The sequence below is a fragment of the Styela clava genome, chromosome 11 (genome assembly GCF_964204865.1).
Source record: "Styela clava chromosome 11, kaStyClav1.hap1.2, whole genome shotgun sequence".
Lineage (NCBI taxonomy): Eukaryota > Metazoa > Chordata > Ascidiacea > Stolidobranchia > Styelidae > Styela > Styela clava.
This window is the reverse complement of record NC_135260.1, coordinates 16949664-16962890: the sequence shown is the minus strand read 5'-3', so window position 1 is coordinate 16962890 and position 13227 is coordinate 16949664. Positions and strand designations below refer to the sequence as shown.

At 34.4% G+C, this 13227-nt stretch overlaps 1 protein-coding gene across 1 annotated transcript; it reads right to left on the bottom strand.

Moving 5' to 3' along the window:
* Positions 1 to 1791: 1791 nt before the first annotated feature.
* On the bottom strand, positions 1792 to 12699 carry LOC120347642 (protein O-mannosyl-transferase 2-like). The gene is made up of 11 exons (XM_078117821.1): positions 12492 to 12699; positions 10823 to 10959; positions 9826 to 10022; positions 8572 to 8931; positions 8124 to 8292; positions 7539 to 7687; positions 6709 to 6792; positions 5725 to 5908; positions 5169 to 5290; positions 4081 to 4302; positions 1792 to 2952 (listed from the first exon to the last, which is right to left on the bottom strand). Exons 1-11 carry the CDS (start codon positions 12539 to 12541, stop codon positions 2374 to 2376), a joined length of 2253 nt encoding a protein of 750 aa, XP_077973947.1. The 5' UTR covers positions 12542 to 12699; the 3' UTR covers positions 1792 to 2373.
* Positions 12700 to 13227: the final 528 nt, after the last annotated feature.

The following is a 13227-nucleotide window of genomic DNA, read 5'->3' as shown; positions in this document are numbered from 1 at the left end:
GGAGTAATCGCCAATTCCACCACGTTTTCGTGAAGTAGTGCAATTTACTAAATTTATGAAAGTTTTATCAAGTTTCATTGCATTAGTGTTTAGACTACCACGCGTTTCGCCAGATTACTGGCGTGATTACAGATCGCAGGGGTGGTCAAAATCGTTTATTTTCATCGAATCGAATAATTTTAACGAATTGTTGAATTCGGAATTTTATTTCGATTTTTAACTTTTGGGTCGGCTTTGATCTTTCTTGTCACCGTTTGTAAATTAACTGTCAATATTTTAAGCCATAAATTTTATGAAGACGATAGTTGTTGACCTTCTTGATTTTACTTTTTAAAAGTATGGCTGTTTTATTTTCGTATTAAATAGTGAACAAAAACACTGCAAAGTCATTGCGTGAATCCTGAATGATATTTTGGGTTCAAATTATGATTAAATAAGTCGGCATTAATGGCAATTCTACTTCTCAAATAATAATTCGTTGGTACAATTTGAGAGAAATTTCGCACAATAATTCCACTTACACTCAAACTGTAAGCCTGGAAGGCTTTTTTAAAAATAGGTATTAAATAAAATGGTATAACCTAGCATTTGTAGGAATATGTGGATAACAAAGCCTTGAAATCCCGGGATTTTTAGGAAATAATTGCGGGATCGGGATTGAAAAAAACAGTCCAAATCCCGGGGTCCCAACCCTACATCCAACGTTATTATGCAATTCAAGAGTCCTGCTGCAGCATGGTCATGTTTATTACTGCTGCAGCATTCTTGAATCTACTAGCGCAAAGGCATTGGGGAAGGATTGGGAGATACTCTCGTTCAACATTTACATATAAAGTGTTTGTAAATTTTCTCAGAATTGCTTTTACTATTTACCGAGAAAAAAATCATTTCGAACGGTTGGTAGATATATCAATGGAAAGTCAACTTTTGAAATATAGTTTTACGAACCGAATGTGTTTCATTTTTACACATCAGCGTGACCTAAAATTCATCATCTAATGCTCTTTTTAATTTTTCCAAATAAAAAGATTACAATCATGGTTTTGAGTTTGCTTCATTTGTAGCAGCGGCTCCCATTTTTTTAATATCTTACCTCTTAATAAAACGCCCAAGTAGTTCGTTAACAGAAATAAAATTCGCAGTAAGTAAAAAACTATTGCACCTTCCAATAAGCTTCAAGGTGTTGAAATCGTGATCAACACTTCAAAAACATTGTTATTAGGTCTTAATGCGTGGCTGACAACATTCCCCAGTTTACGGAAAGCAATGACTTGTTGGGTAAAACTATGCTGATTAAACTTGCGCGTTAATTAATGTCTTCATTGTTGCCACGAAGCTGAAATGAAGTAAACAGAAGAGCTATCTATATATCTCGTCTGCACCTAACGGGCAATATAGAATTTCCCACACAATCTAAAAATTTGTGGTGTTCTTAAATCTTTCTGTGGAGACAATATGTTTTTTGTGACATGGCAATTTTCCCAATGCCATCCGTGCTTTCTTTCATAAGGTTCCGACGGGACAGCACTTTCAGAAACGAATACTTCGGTCTACATATTCAAATACTGAGCAGTGTCACTCGACAGATTCTTTTCATGCTAGGACATAAAACATTTAGTCACCTAATAAAAGGACATATGGCTTGACTGGTCTGTGAACGTGAGTTATTGAACACGAAGATGATGATTTTTCAAATTCAACGGGACTTTATCGGACCAATGACATTCCTTGATCGGACCTGTCAATTTACCCTAGAGTTTACTGAATATGACAACAATAACAAAATGTGCCTGCATTCACCGACTGTTGGGCCATTCATTTCAGGAAGATGTTGAGTACAATCATACAAGAATAAAACAAAGCAAGCACCAATAACTTTTACACACAGTACAATTAAAATATGCAGTGATAAAGATTTGCACATTCATTAAAATTTATGATAGAGATATAATTGCGATATAGGTAAATAAATGTTATGGCTTTTCAACTGTATTTTTGAACAAGCACAAAGCAGCCAACTCTACAATGTTGTTCACAAGCAACATTGCTGATAAATCAAGCTTGACAATTGTATTTCCAAAACACTGATATAATTGCAATATTGGTTGTGATATAAGTACTTTTAGCCATAGTACGATTTTTAGCGTGTATAAGTGCATAAGAATAAGACTAGCTTAGCAGCATAATTCAAAAATATTTAGTAAAGTGTAGGCAATGAAAAATGATGGACTAACACAATGTGTATAACTTCAGCATAGATGCACTCCCCTTTAAGGGTTTATAAAATGCAATAATGATTTTCTACTTTAACATGATCATTGTGTACATTTTTGCCCTCAAATTTGACAGCATTTTATGCTATCCAATTCATTATTATATTTCCCAATGATTATAAAGTTTAAGACCATACATCATGCTGCGCTTCTCTTCTGAAAAGGGACCAGTCATTCCATAACACAAGGGCGAATAAAGATAGAAGCTCTCCAACAACAAAATCCCAAAAATAAGGTGAATGGCAAAACGTACTGTAGATGGCAAGATCCAACCACGGAACACCTTGGAAATCGACATGGCACAGTTATTAAAACACAAGTCCAGAAAGCAACCACTCAAACAGCAACTAAATATAAATGCTGCGTAATAATGATGAAAATAAAGTGCTCGTGACATTAGGAAAAATGGAACGTAATGGATAAACCAGCCAAATAAATACCATTTACATGCAAAGATATGATGGGAATTCAACCTCATGACATCACTCTTCATTATAGGAAGTTTTGGGATTGGACTTGCTACTTTTACTCTGCTTAGCTCTCTCAATTCCACAATACGAACAATCGCGAAGAAAACTGGGGAGACAATTATTACCACGAGATTGAGGAAGTAGATGAGAGGATTTCCTAGGAGGTACACTCTCAAATCCTGTTCACCCATGAAAGAGAACACTTGACCCTGAAGATAAACAAAGAAATATCAATAGAGTCGACCACAAGAATTCAAAATAATTTTTTTTTGATATTATAGATATTACAAGTAAAAGGCTGGAACAATATATAAAAAACTAAAAAATTTAAGATAATAATTTGAAAGTACCAAAACTTCACACATTCACCCAGCATACAACATTAATTTACCAACTCCAAAAAAAGCAATAAGATTTTTAGTCAAAGATTCAACTAGTAAGCTGTTGACTTGTATTTTGCCATAGTTTAAAGAGCATGCTGAAGTGTTACACCAAACAGACTGATCAATACTTTTTGCTATTTTGTTGGTAACCTCATGCATTTTGAAATGAGTCAACACACATGCCCCACTGATAAAATTAGATTGATATAGATATAGTTTTAAATCAATTTGTGCCAAGTGTTGTTAGGAATACGCTCGCCACCGCATCTCTGATTACCCTGCATTGATTTGCACGGGATGGTTATATTCGAGAGGATTGCTGGACTCCTCGCCGCCAGAGGGTGGTTCACGTAACCACTGGTCGGTTACGGCTTCCTCCAGCATCAAATCCATATTTCTGAAAACAAATAACTGGCTAACCAATCCCATACCCGACCTGGACTGGTAACCGGATGAGAGGCCGTGGTTTGTCATATGATTAAGCCGTCTTATCGTTCTCCCTCTCTCCTAGGATAAATATGTAAATCCTATCCTATCCAATTAATATTCAGATGCAATTTTCATCAAATGATGAACAGCAGACCACATTCTGATGCCAATGAAAAGAGATTAATAGACAAATATTGAGTTAATCTTTCTGGTGAAAGAACGAGAATATTAAACAGATAACATAGGCCACGATATAAAAAAAAATTAAAAAGTTTAGCTATCACTACTTCCGGGTATTTAATTATGTGATGAACACAGGAATATAAGACAAAACCTGAAAAGAGGGTCAAACTAATGCTGAATAATCGCTAAATAATATAAATAAGTGAATTGTTATAATCATTAAAATTGCATATGAAACAAAGTTCAGGAATACTGTTCACTCGTCAGATGAAGATATACTAAGATGAGAAAATATTAGATTGAGTTTCATTTAAAGTTTACAATGAAATCAACTGAAATAACCTTGTAATTCAAAGGCCATTGCCATGGTCTTGATGCTATATCTCCAGCTGTAGGCTTTATGAGAGAATTGCTTGATGCCATGACTAAATGAGATTCCACAAATCGTTCCAGAAATGTCATCTGGCAGGATGCCAAAGTACTTTTTTGTAAATACCGATGATAATGTATTTCAACATTCCAGAGTGCAGTTTGGATATCTCTATGAAGATGGGAACATACAACCTAAATAAATACCAAAGTTTTATGGAATGTAGGCACAATTAGGCAATACATATGACTGGGTGAAAACACAGGCCACAACTTTTTTTAGCACGAGCCTTCTATTAGTTGCATGCACAAAAACTTTGGTTATTGAGCTTTTGACATGCAATTTCACTGCGCACAAACTAGCTTCGGGCATTGTAACGTCATTTGCATAAATTGGACTCGGGTATTGGCTTTGCAACGCGAAGGAATTGGGATTACTCGCACGTCCCAGATCAAACTAAAAACTAGTTTCGCGGACGCACGCCATTCCAAATTGGCACTTTCCGCGTGCCGCACAATTTTTCCTTACAGGTCGCATTTGGCCCGCGGGCCGCAGGTTGCACGCCCCTGACTTAAACAGTCCACATATATCAAGAAATTTAAAGCTGGAATTTCGAAATAGAATATGTTGATATTTAAGGCAAAACCATTCTAATAACTTGTAATGGGAGCCTAAGTGAATGTATTCCAGAATAATTTTAGAGCTGGTGCATTGATATTCTATGTGCTATAGATAGCTTATGCTTGTAGCTTAGAAAAACACTATAACCCCAGGCCAAGCAATGTTATTTTGATTACTATATTGTTTCGCATCAAACACACACTTTCACAACTAGATCTTGCACTTATATTAATTAAAATTCATGTTTCTTGAAACTTGTTTTCAACCAAATTCCAGCTACATAAAGGAAGGTAACCGAAATTAGAAATTAACTGAATAAATAAATTCATAAACAATGAATATAGGGTTCTTCGTAATGGAATCGCTTCTTGAGCTCTCAATGGCAAGCAAATTGAATGAACTAATCATTATTATATTGCAAGCCTCAAGTAATCAATACCTCATACTGATTTGTTGCCCAATCCGGTAACTTCTTGAAACTGCTGTGTAAAGCACAGCCGGAATTGACATGAATCAGTCTGAATTTCGTTTGAATGACTCTGATTTTTCCAGTGTCTATATCTGAAAACATACCATTGAATGAGAATAAAAATGTGTTCTTGATGAAATCTTGATGATAAGTGAAGATTTATCCAGAATATAAACAAATGGCTTATCTTCGTAATTCAATTTCAAACAAGATTAGAATTGCTCGAGGTGTATAAACATTATATTAGTTAATCTGGGTTGAATGAGTTTCAGGTTGGTCCATGTAGTGTTCAGATAGGAAACCATGTAAATAGATGAACTGTTGCCTATTTCACTAAATATTGAAGAAAAATTAGGCTTGCAGTCTTGAATTTAGATCATATTATTAACTAGTATTGTAATATTATACAAGGACAAACCATACATAGTAAAACAAGCCTATCAAGAATTTTTTTATCTGACTTCCTCATGTATGTTACTATCTCATGAAATAGTACATAGGTAATCTCATCAAAATCTTATCTTACTGGTCGTCTTGACAACATTAATTCTCCACAACTCATTCAACTTATCTTCTACATTTGTTCCATTGGCACATGATACGATCTGTTTATTAGTTGATATAGGTGAAGGTCTTGCAAAACTATGAAGATAAAGTTTTGTGGGGATGTGACGCAGTCGAATAATGTCGCCATCTTGAAGAATATCAGTCTACAAAACAAGCAACCATAAATAAATTGGAATCTATTGGTATTTTGATACTATTCAAAAATTTAGCGTGCTCACATAAAATACAAATCTGCAAGCACATAATAAAAAGTGACGCTTAGGCCAAAATTAGACACAAATCGTTCAGTCAGATAAAATCTCTAACAGTTTTTCCAAGGGGAAATATATGGCAAAGCTTATTACTATTCACACACACGATGAAACCTCCTTTTAATAAAGGTTATTCAGTCAAGTTTGCATGATTTTTTATTTCGACTGGATAACAGAGAGCTGCTTTCGATGCTCATAATAAAACTGCAATATTTATGCCAACCGCTTGTTGAATACTATTTTTCAAACCTTTTTGGTCAAACAATCAATTCATGTGTCATTGTGGTTGTTATTGGTAACCAATTGTAAGCTTCGGTAAGTTCACCATTTTTTAGGACTGAGCTGAAAATTATGCGTTGAATTAGAATTACGAAAACGATTTGCTAAATTACATTGAAAACCTCGCCTTGTTGGCAGACATGCAAAGCAAAACTAATGCTTCTCATATTTCAAAAGCTCATCTGACACTCGTGCACGCCCTCACAAGAAACGTACAATCTCATAAATACATCGTTTTTCCAAGCCACAGATTGTCATGATCCGCGCTTCTCTTACCATGACTAGACAACAACGTTTTTGAGCACTGTGTGAGTTTTTGACGACACATGTTGGGGAACCGACGTCAACAATTCCAGCTCAACCCTACTTTATAAAATTAATTACATAAGATCATTCCAATATTCATAACTCACCTCATTTATTTCTTGCTCTTCTGTCACATTTGGTTTTATAACTTCCCAAAGATTATTTTGATCTTTGTAAAAGTATACAGTAACCTAAAATATTACCAAGTATTATGATAATGCTAGTATGACAATATAACAATTTCTAATTCCACAGTTTCAATTGAAAAATCTAAATTTTATACATTCTTTACATCCATATTCAAAGTTTCTCAGTGCTGTAAGGCAGCGTTTCCCAAACATTTTTCGGCCCAGAACACTTATGCTTTTTATATCGCCTCGCAAAACACCAAGAAATTAGAATGGGAAAATTGATTATAAAAAATTGTGTAATGAATTTACTTTGGTCAACTTGCACAATTGGCTTATCACGACATCCAGTTCAAAGCCAAAAGTCCATTGAAAAGGCAGACAAATTTACGACCCAGGTGCCGAAGTGCGAGATTGCCATGGCGACCAATTCAGTTGCACCCTGTCATGCAAAACACAGCTTGAGAAACGCTGCTCTAACAGTTGAAGCACTGTCTTATTCCTGGAGTTTGGAGAAATGATGGAAACGTGCACAAATCCTCCAAATGGTTATCACAGATAGCAAATCAATTTGGTTCAGACAATGATGCCTAATGACAACATTAACTAAATTTTTCGATTTCCATTCTTTTGTAAAATCTGATTATTCAGAATACATTACCAGAATAAACACGCATTTATCATATTATTGCTTGTGAAAAAATTTTCTACACAAATATAAAATGACACATAAAACACAAAGTCAAATAAGAGCAAAGATGAAAATATTATATGAACAACAAAACTTCAGTATGCAGTAAACAGCGAACCTGTTGTTGAGAGTCTGGCATAACATCAATTGGATACGATAAGTTATGAGAATGCAGAAGACCCGATGCATCTGACTTGTGAAATTTAAGAGTAATTCCTGATCCATAACCCACATGGATAGGCATTGATGCATTGTTTAGACGATTTCCTGTGAAAATAGATATGGCTATATCGGCTATGTGTGAGTTCAGGACCTAAAATCCATATTTTTGTACTAATTAAGCATCTCAAATTTCTCGATGAAATAAAGAGTTTTCTTTATTTCAAAAACTTGATGACAAAATATAAATTGTTGTGTTTTTGTAAAGTTAGATAATCAGAAATTAATTAGGATTGGAATGATAAGTATACAATATATAATATACAATAATTCAGTAAATATCAAATAAAATTCCTGCCAATTTCTCATTAACAAAATGCTGCCATTAACTGGGACAAACAAGCATACAATGCTATTTACATGTAGTTCACAATTGTGGCTGTATAGGAAAAAAAAGTATAGCATCTTATTTCTAGCGTTTTTTTTAAGTCCAGGAGTTTATTTCAATTTCGAGATATAATGAATTATTGTCTGCAACATATACCTTTCAAACACATTTGAAACTCAGAGCTATGAACAGAATCTTGTTTTCCAGTCCCATTGAGAACTTGGTAATGAATTGCAAAAATGGAAGCATAAATACATATTGGTATTATTATTAGACCAATCGATCGAGCGAAAAAATGTTTTGAAAATTCCTTCATTGAAATCTCCTGCAATACATAAAGTAACTTTTTAACTAATATAATGAAATAAAAAAAAAAATTAATAATATATAAAGGACATTCAAAATAATATTGTGTGTCAAATTTATGTTATATTATATATATATTCTCAACACAATTTTGGCAGGGATATGTTGAATAACAAACAAATTTGGTAAAACAATCACAATGCTTCCACGAATTTCATGAAATTATGACTAGTTTTATTTGTTTTATGTTAGTAAGTTAATGAATAAGTATAGCACCGTTTTACAATTAGATTGAAACCTTGGTATTTCCTAATAAATCCCACAGATCTTTTACAGTCCAGCATCCAACAAATGCAACAGTAAATAGGCCGACCCATTTTACAGCAAGCATACAACCTAGGCTAACTCCAGAAAGTGCAAGAAACATCCACCAATGGTAAGAAAATCTTTTCAACACAGGGTGATGGTGGCATTTCAACTTATCATTCTTTTTCAAATCTACATTATGTTTAGTTTCTTTACTAAACACACTTCCAAATTTAGTTCTTTTTTCCATAGAATACTTTGTGTTGCAAAACAGTGAAGCAGCCAAGAAGAAAAGTAGAATTGGATCAAGTAAGATATACTGTGATAAAGCAATAAGACCACAGTCCAAAATCTGAAAAACAATTTAAAAATTATTACATCATAAGCAATTATCACATTATAAAAATGAAACAGGGCAAACCGACGTTATGATAGTTTCTTATATTTCATCTACAGGTATCTATGTGGTACAAGCTGGTCAGTTCTTAGTATGTTAATAATGGCTGCCTTCAATTTAGTTATCAATAATATGTTTGCTTTCAGAAAAGACCGCATACCGTGGCATTGAACAAACTTATAATAAAACTTTCAATTTGCCCTCTTTTCTATTAGGGGTGAATAAATGAAGAAAAAAAAACAGTATTATCGACATTCGACATATTATTATCTAACTAATAGTCGCCTCTTTGTTGAAGAAAATTTGAACCTTCATGCAGCCTCGAGTTATTTGCATATGTGGCCAACAGTTTCAACGAATATTACTCAGATGCATTATTGTAACAGGAAGAATCACTATTTTAAAATTAGAAAACCTGCATGCAGTTGTTCCAAAACTCAAGAGCTGACTCCTAGTTCGGTAAATATTTCTCAAATCCTTAAATGCATATATTACATATTTTATAATAAAGTCTGTTCATCCAAGCTTTTTTACTCGGTGTCAACTAGAAGTCTTGATTTACGATATCAATCATTATTGGGTACTCCCGTAGTATGTGTACCAGGTTAGGGTTAGTTAGGCCATAATTTTATTTCGATTTTCCTTAGTTCAGTTCTATTACGAGTCCGGGGATAAGTTAGCCTAGTGAATATACCCCCTACCCATAGGTTTCAGTCCCTGTATACAACTTGATGTGAAGTAGGCGAACAAAATTAGTTACCTCGATATTGGTACACACACTTCTGGAGCATCAATTATTGCATTCATCCATTAATGCTCAAGATAAATCGTTCTTATATAAATACCCACCAACAATGCTGATGTAATAACAGCAGCTCCATTACTACCAGTCATAGTTTTGACAGTAGAATATAACAAAGGTATAACAAGAGATCCACAGATTGCACAGAATGCTCTCATTCCATAATAATGAACTTCTTTATCTTCTGTTAAATATTCGTCACCGACTTCGAAATTAAATATTCCATCATAACCAGTCATTAAACCTGAATATGAAGCTATAATCATAAACAAGCACTGGATATGAACTTGACAAAGGGAGAATTCGAATGGCATTTACCAATTTAGGCTACAACAAAATCATGAGAAACATTGTTCAACTATTATGAAAAAACTAAACTATTTTGCTTTTGTCCGATTTCATATTTTACCATTATTATCCAAATATTCGAATTACTTTATGTTCAAGTTGGATATAATGAAGAAATCTTTGTTGATACCATGCATAGCATGATGCGCCATTAAATAAACTTATCGATTTTTTTGTAATACTATGAGTAATGGCAGTACAGCACTTTTTTACCATGGAGCAACAGTCTTGAAATTTAAAGAAATCCATTATAATGATACACAAACATTCCTTCTTACTGAGATGTCTGGTAATAGAATAAGTCATCAAAAGAAAAAGTTGATTGAAGTGCAACATCTATCAGCAAAAACAATCTTCAACAAAGAATACAGTTTTTGATCACAGCCAAGTGATTTATAAATGTTTCTGCAAACATAGCGTGATCATACAGTTTTTGCATCGTTCGTACCCAACAACGTCATTCGTGTGATCGTACATTTTGGCATCGTACCCAACGGCGCCATTTGTTTCAATAAAGATGCGTATTGTGTTTTCATACATTGAAATATAGGGATACCCCTTAATGTATAATGAATTAAGACTAACTTGAAAATGTTTCAAAAAGCTTGCTACAAATATTATATATATATTTTAGAGTGGCAATATTCACCTTATATATTAGAAAGATATAAATAAATTATAAAAGATTAAAACTACCTGCAAGAGCTAACAACATTTTGCCAAGTGGTGGATGAACATCTACAAAATAGGTTTGATTTAGATAAGATCCTGCCATCCTTCCAAAATGAGTTTCATCCCAACAAACATATGATGGTATAGACAGATTGTGAAACCTAAAAATAACATATATTCATAAATCGTCTATTCATCAGATTCATTTTCTAACACTATATCACAGTATCGGGTATTGCCTAAACAGAATTTTTTGATGATCGCCCGACAGTTTTTTTTTACATATACCATGCCATAATTGGGATCATACTTTATAGATGAGATCATAAGACCATATCAATTAACAATGTGATGTGTTAGGGTCCTATTACAGTAGTCTATTAATGATATTTCTGTATGAATACTCATTAAAATCATGGTTACCGAATACTGGAATAATATGAAAAATCATAGATGATGGTCATGTCAACCATTTCCTGAATTTTGCAGTCAATCAGACACCTTTTACACTCAGAGTTTCAGGCGTAGGTTCAAAGATTAGCTCACAATTATATGTTGTCTCCATACTGTCATAGCTTCTCAGAGTTAAAGGTAGCGCCATTTACACCGGTAGAGGAATATATTGTTCCGGCGTTTTCAAATTTCAGTTGATTGCATAGGCCAGGGATGGCGAACCTTTTTCGGAGAATGGGTCAAAAAATTATATTTTCATCGCGGAACAGAAGATAGTGGGTCACAGATATTTGATCAATGTTTGTATCAATAAGAAACTTCTGAAACATATCATATTAGCATGTCTTCTATCAGGGACTTTTATGGCACTCGATTTTATGAAATTAGAGTACGAAAACACGCATATGAATTACCAAATACGTTTAGGATGATGCGCAAATTATTTACGGTGAATTCCCTCCAAAGAGTTGAGGGAATTCCACTCTGATAGTGTTAAACTTTTCGATCAGCTTTATACTACATTAAGGCACTTTTACACTGCCCCATTGTTATTTCTAGGTTTTTATTTCTAGTCTGAAAAATTTTGTTTTCTAAACGGCATTGTAGGCGAGAAACTAATAAAATGCAAAGTAGCTTCTAGTTCTCGCATAACCCCTAAAACAGTCTGCAAATGCACTTCCTGAAGAGACAAGACATTGCGAGATATGAATATCAATTGCATTGTTATGTCATAAACGATGTCTTAGCCAATACAGCAATAGCTGAATAAAGGATGCTCCCAAAGTATGTGTACCAAGATGACGCACAACCTGAACATGGTATGTGTACCAGGTTAGGTTTCAGGTTACCGGTACCGGTATGCGTCATCTTGGTACACATCCTCCCGGAGCGCCGAATAAAGGTACCGGTACACAGCGGTGCAGACATGCGTCTAAAATTAGGGGTTTTGAAAATTACCATACCGGCCAGGAATTAACAATTTAAATATGAGCAATCGCAGCCCTGACTGCCCAACTGATGGTACCGTACCGTACATTATAATAGTTTACTTATTGTTAGATTAATTGAAGGCCGGTTTTATCAATTATAATCGCAGATATGTTAGTAGCCTATTTTATTTTTATTTTATTCGTGCCTTGGTGGGTCACAAATAAAACGCGGTGGGTCAGTGGTTGTGGTTCCCCATCCCGTCATAGGCTATTTCTGTAGTCTATTTATTAATGAGATTAATAATTTTCACCTCGTCGCGAATGCAACAGCCGTCAGAGCTCCGATTGTTCTGGACATCATGCAAGCTTGGAAGTTTATGCTTTCCCTCTGATTGCGAAAAAAAAAGAATATTAAATATGGCCGACTATCTCCCTTCCACTGTTCCAAATAAACATTGGAAAACTGCAGATAATTGCCGCCGCATCTAGGAAGGACGTCAACTACCTGCAAAACAATGGGGTGCACGGAGTCGAATTTTAGGAAATTAACCCTGCTTCAATCTCGATGTTGTGGTATCGGAGACGTGCATGGCGGTTGTGTAATGTTCAGTATTGAATAGACTTCACCCATCTTTTTTCAGAGACTGGGATTATATATAGTATAAAATAGAAATCCATTCCAACTCGAGTTATCACCAGAGCGACGATTTCGATACAATTCGATTCACTGCGTAGATCAATGTTTTTCATAAAAATCGCAAATTTACTAACTGGTTCCATATTTTCATAAATATTTAACATGTGATATGCGATTTTATTTCAGCCCGAAATGTAAACAAACCTGCAAAATAGGCAAAGGAGCCCGCCCAGTCGTGAAAAATATAATACCAGCCGATGATAACACATAAAACAAGAGAGCTATGCTCAAATATATGGACACGTAGCGTCACCCAATGGCAATAAGTTTGATGACGTCATAGCGAAAAAACTAGTAATATCCTCCTGAAGAAAATTTTTATCTTTAACCACTGAAAATTTCAAAGCAAT